The sequence below is a fragment of the Larus michahellis genome, chromosome 6 (genome assembly GCF_964199755.1).
Source record: "Larus michahellis chromosome 6, bLarMic1.1, whole genome shotgun sequence".
NCBI classification, from domain to species: domain Eukaryota; kingdom Metazoa; phylum Chordata; class Aves; order Charadriiformes; family Laridae; genus Larus; species Larus michahellis.
Window position 1 is genome coordinate 47,690,596 of NC_133901.1, and position 20,676 is coordinate 47,711,271.

The following is a 20,676-nucleotide window of genomic DNA, read 5'->3' on the forward strand; positions in this document are numbered from 1 at the left end:
GTTTTAATTCATTAAACAAAGAGGAGTCAGAATAGAGAATTAAAAAAAGGTACTTGGCAAAGTCCCAAGTAGTTATGCAGGAATATTTATCTGAAGTTTTTTGAAGGAAAAGAATGATAAAGTAATAGGCAATAGGGAGTCTAGACAGGAGGAAGGTAAAATAAAAAAAGGTGAGAGAGACATAACCAAGCATGCTCAGCATCTTAGGTATGAGTACAAAAAAGAAGCTCCAGGATTTGACACTGTAACGTGTTGTAAGCAGAAAGTTCCCTGTGTGTGTATATGTGTGTGCACAGGAGAAACTTTTAGCTAGGGATTTAGAGTAGGAGGTTGAGGGGTCAAAAGGGATTTAAGTGTATCATTGTCAATGACAAGACCAGAAGATACAGGAAATGATCACAGCATCATCCTTGGCTATCAGGTCATAACTACCTGCAAAATTCAGTGTGAAAGGGATTGTTCCTCCTTCACTCACTAGCTCCAGGTACACAAAACCTCTTAGAAAATAGCTGTAACTAGGGACATAGTGATCCCGTGTAGTTTCATGGATCCTAAGACTTCAGGCTGTGGCAGCAGATTACACTGCACTTCTGCTGTGAGCCAAGTGGGTCTTCCCCTTGCCTTCTCAGAGGCATTGTTCTGATGCATCTGGCTGCCCTTCCTATTTTGGAAGGAAACCAACTTAGCTCTTCCTGCATATCCTGCAGTGCTAACTGAAAATGCTAGTAGCAGAACTTCCCCAGTGGCGGACCACAACATGTCAAGTGAGAGTGAAGTAATTTAGAAGACATTTGCCATCAAAAAATTAATGAGCTTATTGATGTTATGACTCAAAGAAAGGCCTTCTAAATAGAGTCATTTACCAAGGCATTTTGCATGTAGAAGATCAGTACACATACTGCAAAAAAATACTTTTTTTTTCTTACTGTGTGACTAAAGGTTAATAAATGAAAGCCATTTGAAGTAAGAAAAAATTTGTTACGCTCTCTGTCACTCTGTGAGATGTTTGACACCTTTGATTCTTATTTAGTCTTGCTGATTTATTTTAATTATGGTATTTGTTTCACTAAGTTGACAGCAGATAGGCATCTGTGTTTATAATTTTGCTACATGTTCATGCCTGTTTCAGTAACGAAGATCTTAACTGCTAATTTCCTTCCGATCTGTACAACTAAACCAGAGTTAAAGTAATAGAAAGTATTCTCATTGAATGAATGTTGCTTTTATAAATGATACATATGGCTTTTCCCTTAGTTTTACTTTCGCACTACATCACTGAAACACAGTTGAAAAGCCTAACCATAACCCCCCTTTTTTTTCTGTACTGTTAAAAATATGTATTAAAGGAGTATAGATGGACACTGTTATGTCAAATTTGTGCCAAACTTATTTTTTACTCTATGCTTCATAACATTGGATTTGTTTTATAAATAAATTTGAGGGAATTCAGTATTACAGAGGAGGTTCCAGTAAAACAAGATAGACTAGAAAAAAAAAGACCACTATAGACAGTTCTATGAACCAAGAAGACTTATGTGCCTAAATTAATACATATTAATTGCATTCAAATACAATTTGAAAGTGAGAAGTGAATGGAATGTCTTTAAATAATGAGATACTAAAGAGCTTCTAAATATTAAGTGGTTTCTCTCAATTATTTATGCATGTTGATTATATTTTAGCAGCCTCTACCAGTATTTCTGTACATAAGTATAATTTGATTTTAAAATTCTTTGTCATCAGTGGACATTCCTTCTGAATGTCCATTGAAAATGTGCAGTTTCTATTCAGATAATGTACTATTGTGCAGTCTAAAAACTGTCATGAGTAGAGAAAATTAAAAACTTCCTAATTTTTTGTAGTATCAGTTAGATGTATTTCTTTCTTGGGCACGTTAAGTTTTTAACATTTTTTTTTTTAGTTCCAACTTTTTTGAATTTACATTTTATTTAATTATTATTAAGAATTAAAATATATTTCATATAATGTCAATGCTTTTCCTCCACCATTCAGAAGACAACTTTACTTCCAAAAATTAAAATTGTAAATTAGGATAATTCTCTGAATTTCTAAAAGTTTCAGTAACTTCTTAAAGTTCCAAAGATGTAGCAGCTGTGATACAATATTAACATCAGTACTTTCCTGAAGTTGCAGTAGAAGTTTTTTTCTTTTGTGGTGGTTTATGAATGTTTTACATAGAATTTATCTTCAAACACTTGGCAAAATGTCACTAGATTAATATATCTTAAAACTACCCTTCCACATTTTCATATATAATTATACATAGATAAAAATTGTCATCCATCTTAGCCTGTGCAGGCCTTGTCATTAAAAAGAAGAATAAAAAAAAAAGGCCAAAAATCATTAGGAGCAGACTGACATGACATGTGCCAAAAATACAAGAGTCCACTTCCTTGCATAGAAAGAATAGAGAACTGTAAGTTGCAGGATGGACAGTTATTTCAAGTGCCAAATTGGGTATGCACAACCTTTCCCATTATTTTGGAGAACATTTTAGGTAAAATCACCTAGATAGATGTCACTATGATTGCAAAGCTGGCCTATGGTCTTAATGAATGCAGAATTTCTTCCCCTTACTTCTGTGTGGTCATAATGGCAGTCATTGCACTGTGGCATAGACTGCGATGTCATGCCAAGGCTTTGATCTGAAGTTGGAAATGGGCTTTGCAGCTCCTATCAAGAGGTAAAATGATATAGGAAAAAAACACTCAAGATATTTGCAACTGTGTTGCAACTGCATAATGCTAGAAATATTCTATGAAAGCTTCTTCTGTGGGAAGTTTGATATTAATATACTTGCAGAAACAAAGAATTTCAGAAAACATTAAAATATATATTATATTTTGCTCTCTCCCACTCATTTTATGACTATTCAAAGAATTATCCCAGTAGAACTATTTCAAATGCATTAGAAGCATTTCAAATGAACCAGAAATAAGTGACAATAATAAATACATACATGAAATAAATTTATTGTTGTGGTTTAACCCCAGCCGGCAGCTAGGACCACACAGTGGCTCACGCAGTTCCCTCTCTTCCCCCAGAAGATAGGGAGAAGAGGGAGAAAAGGAGGGGAAAGAGAAAGGAAAAGAAAAATGTGGGTTGAGATAAAGACAGCTTCATAGAACAGTAACAGAAAAGGAATAATAATAATAATAATGACCGAAGTCACTCTCACTACCTGGTGAATTGGTATCTTCCTCAGGTATTGCCTCAGATTTCTCCCCCGGCCAAGCCCCATTTATGGTATGGAGTATTCCATTAGCCATTCTGTTGTTCTATCTATGCTCCTTCTCAGCTTCTATGGGAAGTATAAATATCGCCTAGCAACAACTAAAACAATATGGGTCATTGACATTCCTTTCACAGCAATCACTAGAAAGAAAATTAGCTCTTTCCCAGCTGAAACCAGGACTCTGGTGACAAAAGTAGTTATTTAAACACTTTTGAATTGAAGTGACAAGTGTTCAGCCGTGGTAAAAGTGTCATATAAAATGTTTGCTTCGGTGTCGATTGTGGAAAAGCTTTAAGGACGCCGGGAACACCTTGTTGAAAGTTTGCCCTATCATGTGTAAAGTTAAACTAAAGTAATTTTGTTACTTCTCTTGTAGTCGCTTCTGCTCACTAGACTAGTTTATGCCTATGATACCTCTATAACTGGGCTTTATAACTGCTAGTATTACTATAAAAATGCTGTAATAATAAACAGAACAAGTAAATAGAGGTAATGTGAAACTGAAACGAATAGCAGTGTTTAAAGAGCAGGAGAGGAAGGAAGAGAATTAACAATGTAGTCCATGCCTAAAAAATCAAATAAGGTTCTGTCTTTACCGCAGATTAGGCAAACTAAGCCCACTGTTGTTGCTCTAGATGTGATTTTTATATTAAATTGTAGCACAAAGCACATACTTGCAGCAAATAATAACTTAATATAAATGTTGACCTGAAGAAAACCATCAGTCGCTCAAATCTTTCTTGTGTAGCCCAGGCGTTGCTGGTAGCATTTAGTTTATTACATAAATAGATGTCAGGGCAAAGGGGAATTATAGTTCTTGATAGATTCTCAGCAGGATATCCCTACAGTTAAGTAAAATAAAATTGGTGCTATGAGTTTTTCTTTTCAAAACACAAGAAGTCATGGCTACAGTGTTTTTTTTTCAGTTTTTGTGTAGCAAATTAAAGATGCTCTTTCAAAGTGCTCATAAATATTGAGTTTAGAGTTATGTAATTACTGTAATTTTTATCCAGTTACGTTAAATGTTTCCTATCATTGTTAGTATAATATTATTCTATTGATTTTAGTGTAGTTTCTCCTGGTTTTTATCAGTATAAATGCCTGAGATCACACTCACAGTGAAGCATGCTTACACAGCAGAGTAATAAAAGCATTTCTACCAGTCTGTTGCCTCCTGCAAAAGCGAAACCTTCGCTGATCTAAAGGCATGAAATCCCATAGGACAAGCCATCTGATTTTAGTTTAAAACAGGGAATACATTATTCGTCCTGGACACTCCAGCACACAACTGTCTGGAACTCTTAAGAGCTACAACACTTCTGTTTTGGGGAGACTTGATATAAAGAGGAGTTTCAAATTGGCTTCCTTTCTGCAGCAGGCTAGTGGTGCAATGATAAAGATTAGTGGCCATATTCTTCTCTCAGCTCAAATGTGAGCTGCAGATGAAAAGAAGAAATCCAAACTGAAGGATATCACAAAAATTTAATTTGGAAAATTTAAAATCTTGTATAATCCGTCCTGTGAGTATAAATAATGATTTCTTTAGCCTTAGTGACAGGCCTTTCTGACAAAATCATCATTTAAAACAAAAAGGAAAGGACGTTTTGGTTGTCTTTGAAATGTATAACTTAGAAATTGAAAGAGAAAGATGATCTTTGAAATGAAGGATGCTTTAGGGATAGGACTGGCAGAAAAAAGTAGCTCTGATATTAGGTAAACAAAAGTCCCAAATCAGGATTGTGGTTGCTGCTCTGCTAAGTGTTTTGCGAACAAGATGAAGATGTATTATGCATTAGCTAATTTGCCAGATCTTGTAGGTCTTGTAAAGGACAGTGGTGCAAATGTACAGCCGTTAGCTACAACCTTAGCTGACCTTATCTAACAATCATGACAAGTACCAAGTATCTGTGGAAAGGAAGATAATGAAGCTCTCTATCCCACTTATAAATCTGTGCAATTCCATTAGCTTCAGTGAATTTCTGCAGCTTTACAGAAACCTAACCTGGAATTAAGGGTCCAGGCCTCTGTGTTGGTGCAGGATTATTCATTCTTCTTCTGCTGTAATTCCTTGATTTCTGTTGATAGGGTGCATAGTGACCCGGTGTGCAGCCTACATTATTTTGACAAAATCCTTTGGTCTCAATAATGCCATACATAAAATGATCCTGTTGGGTTCTCATATTACATCCACTCTTCTTGTCGCTAAAGCCATATTTGTAAAGTATGAGGTGCTGTCTTCCGTCCTATATGCATTTGGCTTCTCTTTCCTTCTGCCTGCTTTTGTAAATCAATTTTATTTGAAATACAACAGAACTGTTTCGTAACTTCAATGTCTTTGCAAATAGCTTTTTAAAAAACTTTTAATATCATTTCCTGTAGCACTGAAGCTTCTTAAAATATAAAGCTATTGTACATCAAGGAGAATTTTGCTGTATACATTCATGCATCTACAGACAGGATAGGGCATGCTGTACTTAACTTGTTTGACCTGTAATGTATACAAGGAATGGAAAATTTGGCTGCATGTGTAATGACCTGGTAGCCCAGGTAATTTCCTTTATGTCTTAAATTAGGTAACTGACATTCATAATGCATAGAATCTTGCTTGTTGAGCAGTCTAGCATTATATTTGCAGAGCGACTGCTATACTAACTGGTATTACATTCACGTACAGTGATTTATTTGACACGGGAAGCCAAAGAATTTCTTTTTTTCCTAAAATGATGTTTTCTAGGGTTCCAAATGATCAAACAATCTACGTTCTAGTTTTTCACTTTATTACAGTTGCAATGAATACGTGATCATTTGCAATATATGTGTGTATATACATGTATATATGGTGGGACATTATGTATATATAGTATATACATCAGCATATATTGGGACATGACTTTCATTTTGTTCTGTGACTTCAACATTGTTCTATGGCTTCACCAACCTATTTTGGAAATCTCACAAATAAATCACTAGTCATATTCGTGGAAGTTATCTCCTTTCTTAGATAAAAGTATATCTATAAAGTACCAGTTTGTATAGAGTATGCTTTGGACCTGTCCCACCGTTAAATAAAGCATAATAAGCTAGAATTTGCAATGGCTGCTTGACACAGACAAAGGTATTTTAATTAACCTGCATGCAGAAATTAACCCTTAGAGTACTGCTTCAAATTCCTCAATTTATTTTGTTATTTAATTTTACCAGTGGGCTATGCTGCTTTTCTACTCAGCTCATAGTACTGTACATAAAGTACATTAAATAGCCATACACAAAAAAGAAGTGAGAAAAAGGAAAAAAAAAAAACAAAACAAAACAAAACCGACTTCTTACAAACAAGGCATTCTACAAGACTAAGTACCCCAGGTTGCTAATGGGTAATGTATTCCGAAGCAACTACTTTTTTTTTTTTTTTTTTAAGGTTTTATATTTTGACATGAATTAATACTGTGTAATATTTCACTGTAGCTGTGTGCTTGTTAGGTTTGTTCCTAAAGTTTCACAGGTATGTCTCTTATAGAAAGAAGTCAGTTCTTTAAGGGTTAATGTGGGGTTAAGGAATCCTGAGATATTCTCCTGCTTGTCCTTTCTTAGAGATATCTGCATGTTAATTCTCAGATATTACCTGAACCAGGTGAAGATAAAGACTGTACGAATGACTAACTGAATGAATGAAATAATTAATTTGAAATGCTTGCTTGTATCTTGTAAATGACTGGAGAACAGATATGTGATTTCTGAATCAAGGTCCTTAATGAAATGCATAAAAATCTCACCAGAGTAGAAACTCATATACTGATAATTTATTCCGATTTTTTTTTTTTCTTTCAAATAGCCCAATAGAATCCTGCCAGAATTTCTACAAAGATTTCACATTACAGATCGACATGGCTTTCAATGTGTTCTTCCTACTCTACTTCGGCTTGCGTGTAAGTAGTGTGTCTTTGATAGAATGAGTCAGGGAGGCAATGTAGCTATTAGATAAGGAGGGTCTTTGAAGACAGCCTGACTTTACAATGGCTGGACAAAATTAAACTCATTTCTAAAATGCATTCAATTGACAACATTTACGTAATAATAACAAGCAGTTAAGATCACTAAGGAGACCAATAGTTTACAAGCTTTTGTAGATATCCACCAGGCCTGCAATACAGGTTAACTTTTTGACGTAACAGATTCAGTGCACAGTAATCGCAAAGTTCCAAGAACCGTTTTTTTAGAAGTATCCAAATGCATTGTAAATTTTGTGGTAGTGATAATGTTGTACGTTCTTACCAAAAGAAATAAAATTACTTGTGGGCCATTCCTACTTACTTAAAGCAGTAACTTAGGCTACATTATCAAGAAGCAAAGCACAGTAAGAGAGAACACACTGAGAGTTGATGCTAATACTTTCATATCCACACTGTGTTTTCTGGAAGGGAGAGAGAGTACTGTAAAGTCCACTCTGGTCCTGTTGAGTGAACATGCTTTAGCAGTTACAGTATGTGAGATGCACTGCTAGAATACCTCTTTCAGTTTTAGTTTCAACCGAAACAAGTCTTTGTGTTATCCAAAACTCCTTTGTGATGCAAACTGAAGTATGGTAAGTGGGGATGATAAGGATTCTCTTCAGATTAATACTCCTTATCTATGTTAAAATGCTAGTACAGGTGTAACTTCAGTTGTCCAAGAAGTCCTGCTGAACTAAACAGGAGTTCCTAAGGACAAAGTGATAGTTTGTGTGGATGTAAGAATTTGATCAATAATGAATTTGCTAGTTATGTAATAAGCATCTCAAAACTTTAGCTATTTTAGTCCGGGTTGTTTTTTTTTTCTGATAAATATGTCCTGTGAGGCACTCACTGGCAAATTAAAGTATTTGAAGAAGTATTTTAAAATCTCATCCTTCTACATCTGTTCTCCCCAGTATGATGTTGCAACTCAAAATCATATAAATAATAGCGTATCTTCAGTTCTAGAAGATATTTGTGTTCAAACACACATACATCCATTTTAAAACCTTTGTTGGCTAGTATCCAACTATGAGAACTCAGAAGTGAAGTCTGGAAACTGCTGATGAAGACTAAGCCCAAATTACATGAGTTAGCACGTAATCAAGCAATAGGGTCTGGCAGAGATATGGCAAGTATGGAAGTAATCCTTCTTTGGAGGAGACAGAATTAGGCTAGTTCTTCTAGAAGAACACGTTATCTCTTCAAGCATAGTAGCATTGCTTCTGTAATGAAATGGGCTTTTATTAATCGCTAATTACCTAAATGAATAATGTTTAAATACTTCCATAGGAAAGTATGAGTGGCCTTTACAGTCAACAGACTTTGTTTTCATAGTTGAATAACATACTTTAACCTTTTTGAAAGCCTAAAGGTTGTGCCCTGTGGAAAGATAAAATGCTGATTAGAACATATATTGCAGGTTATGAAAATATTGATCTGACACCTTAAAGAGCTTTAAGTTCCAAATATTCTGGCTACTTCTAAATTCAACAGAAGGCAATTGAAAGCTTTTGCGGAAACTGGGTATTTTTGTTCAGTTTTCATGCTGGAGCATTGATATTGAGTAATACAGACTAACAAAATGTCAATTTATTTTTGGTTTTGAGTATTCTCTGAGGCAAATGCAGCTCATGTTGTCCATCTTCTTTTTAAGTATGATTTCAACATTCTTAACATCAGCAGAGTCCCCTTTCCAGTATTTTATCTGGGATTCCAGCAAAGTTGGTATGCACCATAAATGTTTTGTGCTAAAGTTTTAAAGTAATTCTAAAGCAAGGAGGTAAAGTGAATGAAATAGAGAATATCAGTATTTGCTTTGGAAGAAAGAGAATGAATGTTGTCTGTAATTCAAAAAATACAAGCGCTGTTTTGAAATATGTTAGTCCAGGTTTTAAGACTTACATGAGTAAAACCACTCCATTAAATATCTTCATGATGCACTAAAATTTAATATTTGTGTATTTATATGTCTTATTTGTATAAAGCATATGTTTTAATTTTTAGTTGAATGCGAATAGTGGTTTGACCTTATTTAAGCACACAGATGAATAGGCAAGTTTAAACTATGATGTCCTTGGCATCTAAGTTTGCCAGTTTCCCTGCACTGATATCGTAGTCAGGAGAGAAAAATGACCTCATCCCTGGCACAATTGGAAGGACTGAAGTCCTACCGCAGTCCTGAGTTATGCCTTATACGAGTCATCCTGGTGATTAACTCTGGATAGGATGATAATGGGACTCTTTGGAAACTATCATGTATTTAGAAACCTGTGAACAGAAAATACCGGATGAGACTACAGCCAACATATTTGGTGTGCTATAGCAAAGGTGATATACTTTGAAATATTTTATACCTACCTACATTTTTCTAATATTACTGATACATTGTTAATAAATGTGGAGTAAATGTTTTTAGCACAGACATTACAACTTATATAAATTATCTGTCTCTTTAGTTAGACCTTTCATTTTAATCTCAATGTGGTTATCCAGCAATACACAATACAGATTTCTTTCCGGTGAGACATGTAGTTTTCTCTAGCCTGACCAAAACCATCAGTTACTTCTCCACTAACTTTGGAGTTTAACATTGTAGAATGGAAAATATTGCACATACTTGCAACTGACATCAGCATAATCTGATTCTTTCATCCCTCCCCATCTTTTTTTTTTTTTCAGTTCATAGCAGCCAATGACAAGCTATGGTTTTGGCTAGAAGTTAACTCAGTAGTAGATTTCTTCACGGTCCCTCCAGTGTTTGTGTCAGTATATTTAAACAGAAGTTGGCTTGGTAAGTAAAATAGTTTTTTCCTTTTAATAGCTGTTATAATAATAATTCAACTTTGCACATTTTGATGGAGAATTTCTTCGTAAGCAGCAGAATGGTACCAAAGTTGTTTTTGCAGTGAATTTGCCATTTCAGCAGACCGGTGGGTTATGTTAGAAAAAGCACTTACTAAGTCCATTTTGTTCTTGATTCATTGATATAATCTACAATAAGTGGTCATGAACTCCAGCTTGGAAGTACTGTGTAACATGAGGCCATTTTTAATAAAAAGATCAATTTGATTTAATTGTCACAGCTTGCAGCCTGAACAGGTCGTCCAGACCATTCATTCACTGAAGTGGATCATTGTCAACAATGAAATCAACAAATTTTCTTCACATTTTGAGCCAATATAGCTAAATTTTAAATCCACTGAAGCAAGAGATTTGGAAGATTTGTTTAGACACTTACTGGGCTTAACATTTGTGTAGAACTGCTAGGAATGCATTAGAAAAGAATATGCCACATGTAAAAGGGAATACAAAATGAAGCAAAGCAGACAAAATGCATCAATTCAAGAACACCCATAATGTGACATATGAAGTTTCTTGTACAAATTGCATATTGTCTCTAGTTAAGTAAAATGGAAGTCAAAATTTGGGAGTTTTTATTCAGGGAAAAACGTCATGGTTTGTGAATGCCATGTCTTTAGACAACATATGAAACTTCACAATTTGACAATCCATTTCTCCAGAAATACAGGCACGCATTATCCCTGAAAACTAAAAAGAGTGATCATCTTAAATGTTTCACATGGAAAGGAAAATAAAACAGCGGATCTTTTTAGTATTATTTTATTTTTCAACTTGAAACAGAAGTGCAAAGATGAAAAAACTATTGATGAATTACTGTTGTATGAAAAGAGATTAATAAATGTATAACCATGTTAGAGTTCATGTTACATATATCAGTGGTTATTAGTACGCCAAAGAAAAAAAGAAGTAAAACAGACAGAAAAGATCACTACAGATCCTCATATGATTACTGTCTTCTTCACATACTTCTGTCGTGTATGTAAAACAAAGTAATGCTTTCTGAAGAAGAAAATGTCATACAGTTCCATATTATGATAGGAAATCAAATAAAAAAAAAAAGAAAGTATGTAAATAAAAAACAAACTTATGCTTAAATGGAAATTGCTGATTTCTCTAGCTGCAACTCAGTTCCAGAATCTTTGCATTATGTGAATTAAAGGGATGTATTTTCACACTTGACTGCGACATATGAGAATTTCCGAGGACTTTGAGATTTAAATCATTGGAGATGAAGGCTATCTAAGAGCAAAAACTGGAATCACAGGCTCCATAGAAAAGGAATATGAAATAAGAAAATAGCAAACCTGCAAAATTTGGAAAATGAGGCAGAGAGATAATTATTTGAGATGAATAGCCATTGTGAAAGTGACTGCATAATTGACTGACTCATGGTGACACAGCAATCTAACTAGCAGTCCGACAGGAATAATGAGAGAGAGATTTTGCCCATTTAGCAGTTTCTGCTGGGTAGTTTTTACAAGATTTATGTTGTTTTGTAGGCAGAGTTAAGCATTGTACTTATAGTTATTCATTGGGCTGAAAGGATTTCCATCATTCGTAATTACATCAGTGTCACTTTTCCTTTATTCCTTGTTTATAGTCCCACTTTACCTGTTTTCTCATGGAATCCTCCTGAGACATTTATCACCTGCTGAGGCACAGATTTTTATTTTTTTTTTATGTAGTCATCTTAGGACTGACCTATTTATAATGTTTGAGCTTTGCACCTGCTTCCACTGTGTTTATTCCAACAGTGTTTTCACTTTAAGGAAAATAATCCTTAGTGAAATAATTCACTAATTCAAAAATGTGAATTGTTGGGGTCCCTGACATATCTGTGATTTAGATCAGCAAATTATTATTTTGAGATGCTGTGATGAAAGATTTTGAGCAAATGCACTGATGTGTGTTAATGAAGATTATTTATTCCTTTACACCTTTTAAAGAGATGGCAAAATTTACTCTGTGGAGCTTAAATACTTCGGAGATACTTGTAGGTAATGCAGTGGCAGGACTGTGAGTGGAGGGGAAAGGAGGGTGTTTGGACCATATTATTTACAATTTCAGGTTAGATACCTGCTTTTCCTTTTCCTTTTATATAATTTTTGTAATTGAGAGATATATCCTTACGCAGAGGGTGATTTAGAACACATAAATTCTGGTTTCTGCACCAAGTGTCCCTGTGGAACTAGGAATTGCGGGGACGTTAGCCTTCTAGCGAGGCAAGTAAATAGGGAGGTCTTGATTTTAGTCAATGCGAAAATCATTTAACAGGTTCAGAATTCAGTGTATTCCAGTAATTCTTTGCATATTTTAAGAATATCTAGCTGATTAAACAGGATTCCTTTATATACCTTAAATTTCAAGATCATTTAGGAGACAAAATACAATACGTGGTATGGATTGTATTGTGCATCAGGGTCTTTCCAGTTTATTTCACTATTGATTCGAGTCAGTCATCTGTGATGAATTCATTTAAGTACTAGACAGAATGAAAGTCAGCAGAATGTGGCTCCCTGAATTCCCGATTTCACAAGAAGTATCCTGGTTTAGCTATCTGACAATAAAGTAAGTACGAACACACAGTTTAAACAGTATTTAAAAAACACAAACCATCCTAAATCAAAAATAAACTCGGCCTTCAGAGCTCTAAATGCTCATAGAAAGATGTGAAGTATAGCAGAGGACACATCGTCTGAATGTATCATATTTTAATGTACTAGAGTGGAAAGCCAGTGGGTTTTTCCCTTTTTTTACGCTAGTTCAGAAATGCCACCATTCAGGTATTAGGTAACTCATAGTACGTGAAGCCTTCCACTTTCCCTGTGCTCTTTTGCGCTCAGTTGTTTGTAAAATGTTGGGTTTGTATCTCAAAATGCTGTATATGAAAGAAATTCATATATGAATCTTCCACCTAGATTCCAGTATGCCAACAAATTTCAATATGCAAGATGGATCAGATTACGCTTTTCCATCAAAATATTTCTTGACACAGTAGGGCATTCACTGTCTAATGTGCAGATGAAGGCACAACAGCACTTTAAACCTGCACAATATCAAATTTTTAGATTTGATAAAGGAAAGGATTTCTAGGATATCATTTTTGCTAGCTTAAGGTAGCATAAGAAAAGGAAGTACACGAGCAGAATACAACTGGCACACGGAATGATCTACATACTATTGAAAGATTGGGGGGGAGTAGAAAAAGGGAAGAAAATTTTAATGAATCTGTAATTCAGTGATATACATTGCTTCGACAGTTGGTATAAAAATTTCTTAGGCTTTTACTTAAAACTGTACAGATACAAACATCAGTGTGTTTTCTGATGTTCGTTTGCAACTAGATCCCCTTGAGATTTTTCTAACACTGGTTTGCAAACAGTAGCATTTGTGTAGATACTTACATATAAATTAAAGCTATGCTTTGTAAAATCATAAATATTTATTGCATAACACTGTACAAGAAACTTTCTGATAGTGATAGAAGGACAGTTCTCCACTTCAAGTGCAGGCTTCTGTGGAGTGGAAAGAATCTTCTCAACGGAAGAATGATAAAAGAAAGGGTGGAGTTTCTGTCTCTTGAGATTTTACAGGTCATTTCGACAATTTCAACCAAGTGATTTCAGTGCATTCCTGAGTCTGGATACTGTCTTTACGGTCTAAGTGAAGGTAGGCTAAAAAGATTTTTGGATGAAAACAAAAAATTTGCAACGGGAGAAATAATGCCATGGTAAAACTCATTTTCTTTAAACACAAGGTCACCATGATCTGAGCATCATAGCTAAGTTTCAGATTCAGATCTTTGTTTCTTTGGATAGCTCACAGTCTGCCAAGTTGGAGAGCCATGCAACAAATGAACATCTTCCAATTGTATTCAGTAATGATTTACAAACACTCTACGCACCACTTAAAACTGTTATTCTATCTTCTATGATAGCAAAGGCACTTCAAAAACCTGAAATGCCTTTTATCATGTACTTGTATCCTTATGAAAAAGGAAATATTGATTTTATGAGCAGACTGTATGGGAATAAATTGCTTTGACAGGATGGTATTGTTAGAGGAAGATTAAACATGTAAAATATGATCTTGGCTTCACATTTACAAGGACATGCGAATGAGGAACAATCAGCCTTAGAACTACAGTGATTTAAATAAGGCCTAATATATGGACTTGGTAGTGTTCCATATTATTAAATCAAAGAAATTAAAGGTAGAAAAAGATCTATTAAACAATCCATTTGCTTTTCCTCACCATGTGCTTTCAGTGCTTCATCTATTCTACTGTACAAAATTTCAAGTGATGGAAACTATTTGATTTCTAATAGATTCTATTAATAGAAAGATTTTTTTCATCATCCTTCTTCTCTGACATCCTCTTTAGTCTAGGCTGCTGTTCAAGCCATGCTATTTTTTCAGAAAATAATTCAAGATTTACAGCAGGGAAAAGACGACAGACAGCAGATGCAAAGGTAGACGCATGTACAGCATAGAGAATGAATCTCCTTGTGTGGCGTTTAGCATAGTTACAGAAAAGAGGAGATCTTTTTTTCCAGTCCTTGCTCAAATTCATCTCAAGTAATTTTGGATGAGGCTTGTGGTCTCAGTATCAATTCCTGGTGTGAGAAGACTGTTCCAACATCTCTGCTAGACATTCAGCTATTTTTGTGAATCGGAGAATTAAATTGGTTTCCCTCTGTGGAAAGAGATAGATGGCTTTGGAAAAAAATATTGTGTCTTGTTAAGATAGTTAAGCTGATGATGTGAATGCCTCCTGGCCATCCATCAAGTGTGCTTCAAGTTTTAGTTAAAAATCTGTGACATGAAAACAGTATTTGTTTCAATACCCTGAAAAGTTTTTTTGACATAACCTCTACAGAAAAGTGCAGCCTGAAACCACATTTGAATCTTCCGAACACTTTATTCCTTTTGGAAAACATATATTTTAATGGAACTTAGAGCATTACCTTAGTTATACTGGCACAAAGAAGTGCTCTGTAACTGAATTGTAAGGGTATCATTCTAAGAGAGGAATTATGACCTCAAAAACTTCATAATCATTTACAGTCTTTTGACACATCCAGAGGTCTCAAAACTATCCCTTTCTTAGCACCTTAAATTTGTTATCATTTGCAATGATTTTGGTGGTTAAGTATTGTGCATTTCTGCCATCTATTGGCAAAAACTTTGAATACACGTCCAAATTCTACAGTATTTCTTACAAAGCTAGTGTATTTTATACAGCTTTAAAGCATTTTGTGTCATTTTACTTACAAGTTATTTTGTATATAATAGAAGCTAAATTCTGTAAAATTTCCTATGAATATTGTATTTTATATATATGCGCTTATGTGCTACTTTTCTGTGCAGTAACATTTCTTCATATGCTTCAAATGCCTTCAAACAGGTATTAGAATGAATTTAATGAAAACAGTTCTGAATGCTCAATCTGCTTAGTGATTTGTCAATAATATGTCAATGAATGGACTGTATCATATTTATACTATGCTGAAGACAACAATTTTTTGCTTTCCTCAAGATACCTCAATCAATTCAGCCTTCACAGAGCATGTATGTTTTGAGAGGGTACTAGTTAAAGTGGTACTTCTTAACCGGCTTTTGAGTTGGTTCAATATTAGTAGCAAAAGGTAGCCTTGTGACAAATGTATTTGTCATAACATCCACAACCAATTTGTATGAATATTGTTGCACGCAAGTGTGAATGTGCTTCTCCTCTCTTCTCCACTGATGAGAAGTCAAACAAGTTAGCCAAAAGACACTGGAGCAGAGGAGAAACACAAGGACAGTACTAGCCTTAAGTGTCATTAGTTCCTGCCATCTAGCTGACATTCATAGAAACTATGTGCTTGCTACCCTACAACTCTGAATTGAAAGTAAACCGGGTAATTTAAGTCATCTTCTGTTCCCAGTGTATCGCTGTCTGTGAGTGGTACTTAACACTGCATAAAAAATCGACCCTAAATTAATTCTCTTTTCTATTCTACTCTGATTGGGAGGGGCCATAGGTACAGGGCTAGATTCCCACCCTCACCCCCCCGGCCATGTGAATGAGTGTCAGGCTTAGCCCAAAAGTAGTCATACTCTCTGAATGATGAGGAGCTATTGCAAGTTAATATCATAGCTAATACCAGTTATATTGCTTTAGATAAAAGTGCTTCCTAGTTTATCTGTCTGGATGGATGGACTACTTTGACCTGTTGCATCTTTTCTCATCCTGTCCCCTTCTGAGAGGAAAAACTTGATTGAACAGGAATGTATCTTTAGTGGAAAAAAAAATCCAGTCTTAAGTTTATAGTTATCTATAAACAAATGCATATAGTTTGTTGCCATCCTGCTTTACACATAATCCCAAACCCTGCTTCTCACTACCTTGTTCTCTTCATTACCAAGCATTACATCCTCTTGTATCATTGTTTAATTTTATTAGTGTGGATATTACTTTTCCTCCAGAATATTGATAGAAGTATTAAATAACTTAAGTTCAAGAATGCATCACTGACAAGACTCATAGGAAGACATGCCAGATTCATTTCAAGACTTAATGGTTCTTGATCTGTTTAATGAGTGCCATGGCAATGCTGAGTAAATTACATCAGTATTTACAGCTTTATCACTCAAACATTAAATTTAACGGACAAGCTAATGGGATAGGATGTTTTTCTAAAATGTATACATAAATATAATTCTTCATCTTGACCACTTAAAATAACATTATATAACATTAACTTTCTTAAATATATCTGGAATGTCTGTAAACTTATATGTGCCAGACTCACTGAAAACCAACATTAAGTGGTGCACAGAGTGAGTTTTTAAAACTTTTGGACATGAGTTACCCAGACACGATGACTTAAAAACGTCTGGCTTAATGGATGTGTTTATTAGCATTCTCGTTAGTCATGTCAGGAAGGCAAGTACGCCATCATTACACGACTGGCTTTTTATCAGTTATAAAATAAAATATATATGGGGCACTTCTGCCTTTTCTCCATTATTACAGAAATGTCCGCCATGCTGCTAGTATTAGAATGCTACAATTAAAGTGGCTTTTAGTTTCCATTCAGTAAGTCCGTGGTTGGTTAACATAGTTTATAAACACTTTCTTCGTTTTGAAACTTGATGTTTTAAAATACAATATACGTATTACTATTTTGTATTTCTGTTTTCTTGGCTTTTTTCATGAACAGTAAATGTAATCAGTATTTTCATTTAAAGAGCCAAAATTTGAATTCCATAATCATTTTTTCTTTATCTGCCAAGATGGAGTCATATAGACAACCCTCACTTCAGTTAAACACTCTTAGTATTCTTTTGTGATTATAATATTTAGAACTTCTAAAGGTATGTTAATATTCTTCAGCATGTTTTTCAGATAGACATTTCCATGGTGTAAACCAAACTTTTTTTTTGTCCACATGCATTACACAAAGGAATCTAAGCAGCTAGAATTTATATCATCTGATACACCCAAATTGTTTATTGTCATCATCAGTTAATGTTCTATTTCATGTTTTTTTCTGGACATTGATCTATAAACATTCATGATCATAGTCTACCAAATTTTGCGATTCAGGAAATCAGAATGTCAATTTGGTATAGATGGACTGCTAAATTCGAGTAGTTTATAATAACTGATTTAAACTTTTATAGTCATATTTCATTCAGTGTAACTGTAATATCATATGCTAATCAGTCATGTGGTAATATCAAGTATATGGGACTTACGCTGAAAAATAAATCACTGCAATTCTTCTTAATAGCCAAACATTTTGCATTTTTTTGGTAGGATGTTACATAGTTTTCTTCTCTCCGTGTGCCTTCTTGTCTAATCAAAATGTATTCTTAACGTGGATATTATGTGAAAAAAGCCCACCGCTGTCTTTTCTTTTTACTCTGCTTTTTATTACCAATTTAATTACTTTCAACTGCTTCTGGTGGTTTCAGTGGTCTTTTAGGCTCTGTGATTAAATCCCTTCTGCTCAAATGAAGGCTACCCAAAGTGTGCAGTTTTGTCTTTAATAGAACGTAGACTAGTTCTCTAGAAGAAGAAAACGCTTTCCCTCAAACTGATTAGGGAATCCATAATTCACTTTATCTTCTGGCATTTGTGTTCCTTTGCATGAGGGTGTTTAAAAATGCTACTTGTGGTGTCCAAGAAGATCATTACGTATCATTAGTCAGATGCTTTCCAAATTTTCCTGAGCTATCTACAGCATGTAACCAACCTGCACACTTTCCTGAATGGTAATATGAGAGATAAAATTAATATTATTTATTTAACTAATTGTTTCTTAGTTTTAAAAAGTCGGCTGAAAGACCAGTTGGAAATACAATTTCACGTTTTGGCTCCAAGATAGTATGTTAACTTGTACAGTACCTTGTAGGCATTCAGTCTATTCTGTACACATTACCCAGTAGTTTTTTCCCTGGTATCTTCTTTCACTGATTTCTTGGTAACTGTTGGGTCTTGGTTTTTTTTAATTTGTTGGATCTGAGTAATGCTGTTGCAGAGCGTGATCACTTCTCAACTTTGAATTTTCAATGCTTATTATTTACACTATTTTATACTTTAATTAATATAATTAATATTTGCATAAGCCCCAAACCAGAAGTCCTTATACCTAGAACATGAGAGTTTATATTCTGGTAATTTTAACATAAAGTTTTATGATTTCTTGTGACTGTTTTTGAGCTTTAACTCATTTTGTATTTCTAGGCGTCTAACTTCTGTAACACAGCTTAAAGGATCTCTTTTATCTTCTAAGTACTAAATGTACTGAGATGCCTGTGTAGCTCTTGTTAATTCATCACCGATTGTCTAGTGTGCTCTGTAGTGCGTGAGGCTTGGTTTATGTGGAATTAAGAGATGTATTATAGAGTTTAACTAATTTGAAAAAAAAATAAATGGAAATAGCCGTGTTCCTTCTGACCTTTTTGCAAGACTGAATCAGTCATAAGCAAATCCTGTTGAGATATAAACTGATGTAAAGATAGTTGGGATCTTCCTAGAAAGATTAGCAGCTAGGAATTCCGCATGAGACTTTAGAAAGTTCATATAGTGGCTATTCTTACTGAATATCAGAGAGCTCTGAATGAACTTGTGTACTCAACTGAGATTGGAGGTTTATATAAACCAGATCATTCCTTCCTGCCTTGAGTGAAGGCAATTCCTTCACTCAACTTTATATATATGACTCAAAAAAAAAAAAAAAAAAAAAAAAAAAAAAGTCGAGAGGGGATTTGATTAAAATTTTTCACTCTCCTTATAATTACAAACTCAAAAGGGGAAACTTCATTAATACATTTATTTAGATGCACTGCTTGACCATCACCTGATAGGCCAAAACCTTGGGATTAGGTGAAACTACTTCTTGTGCTTCTGTGCTTCAGATATCAATACAAATAAAATTCTCACCTTATGTGGCATTTCAGAAGTAACAGTTGGATGGATAATAGTTTGTAACAATGCTAGATTCCTCCTCAGTCTGTTCCTTGATCCACTATTCAATTTTTACAGTTGCAGTAGTTTGCCATACAAAGTCAGGTGACATCTAGAAAAGGAAAATTTCTTATATAGAGATAAGTGTTCTTCCAGCTAAAGTATTTAAGGCTTTTTCTGAGGTTTTAGACTGCAGGATATTTATACCATCTGGCAGAGTTTCATGCAATATTGACTTAAGTCAAGAAGACACTTTTTGCTACTTGTTTCATATCAATGTTTTGGAACGCCTAAGGTTCTCTAGTACTTCTGTATTTATAGTATCTATGCTTACATTACACAGGGCTTATTCTTGATTCACTGCTGACCCCCAGACGTTTAGCGTTCATTAACCTTGTTATCACCTTTAGCAGTGTTTAGTATCGTACTGTCTCAAATTCTAAATAATAAAATAAAAATAGATACACAACAGAGAAAATCCAGTCCATAAATGGAAGATTTCTCTGCATCACAGAAGCATTTCTGAAGTTATTGACTCCTCCATAACTACTTGCACTGCAGTGATGTACCTGATGGATTGCCAGAAAGTCTTTGCCAATAAAGCTAATGACACTCTGAGGGCAGGATTTGCTTGCTCTTTATTAAGTTCATGGTTTTGGATCTTTCTGCTGCTTTTTCCAGGTTCTTCTGCTCAGGGAACTTTTTAATATGGAACAGTGTTATCTGCTTCTAAACTTTGGAGTGCACTTTTTTCATTCAGGCATTTAGTTTCCAATTCTTTTGGTAAAAATCAGTACTTTGTGTTCACAAATTTTGTATAGGTTTATGTTAGTTACAAAGCATTCTGCTCTATCTACTGATCTTACTTCTCTGATTTGATAGGTATAAAGGGATATGAAGCCAAAGAATTAGAATTTTCTTGGTATTTCAGGTTCCAACTCTCTAAGCTTATCTTGTCTTCAAAATTGTACAGGCAATTTTATAAGTAGGCTTCCTTATGAAATCTCCCTAGTTGCTACTTCAGGTCAAAAGCTGAAATATTAGAAAAGCAGCCTATTTGACTTTATCAGCTCTTTTGTTTATTGCTGGTAAAAGTATAGCCAGATCAA

At 34.6% G+C, this 20,676-nt stretch overlaps 1 protein-coding gene across 24 annotated transcripts in view; it reads left to right on the plus strand.

Moving 5' to 3' along the window:
- Positions 1-20,676, plus strand: part of KCNMA1 (potassium calcium-activated channel subfamily M alpha 1) — a 510,622-nt gene that overhangs the window by 295,054 nt on the left and 194,892 nt on the right. For all 24 annotated transcript variants that reach the window (XM_074592125.1, XM_074592126.1, XM_074592145.1 and 21 more), the window contains exons 4-5: positions 7,086-7,179; positions 9,925-10,036. In XM_074592125.1, coding sequence (XP_074448226.1) covers positions 7,086-7,179; positions 9,925-10,036 — 206 coding nt within the window. The remainder of the gene's footprint in view (positions 1-7,085; positions 7,180-9,924; positions 10,037-20,676) is intronic.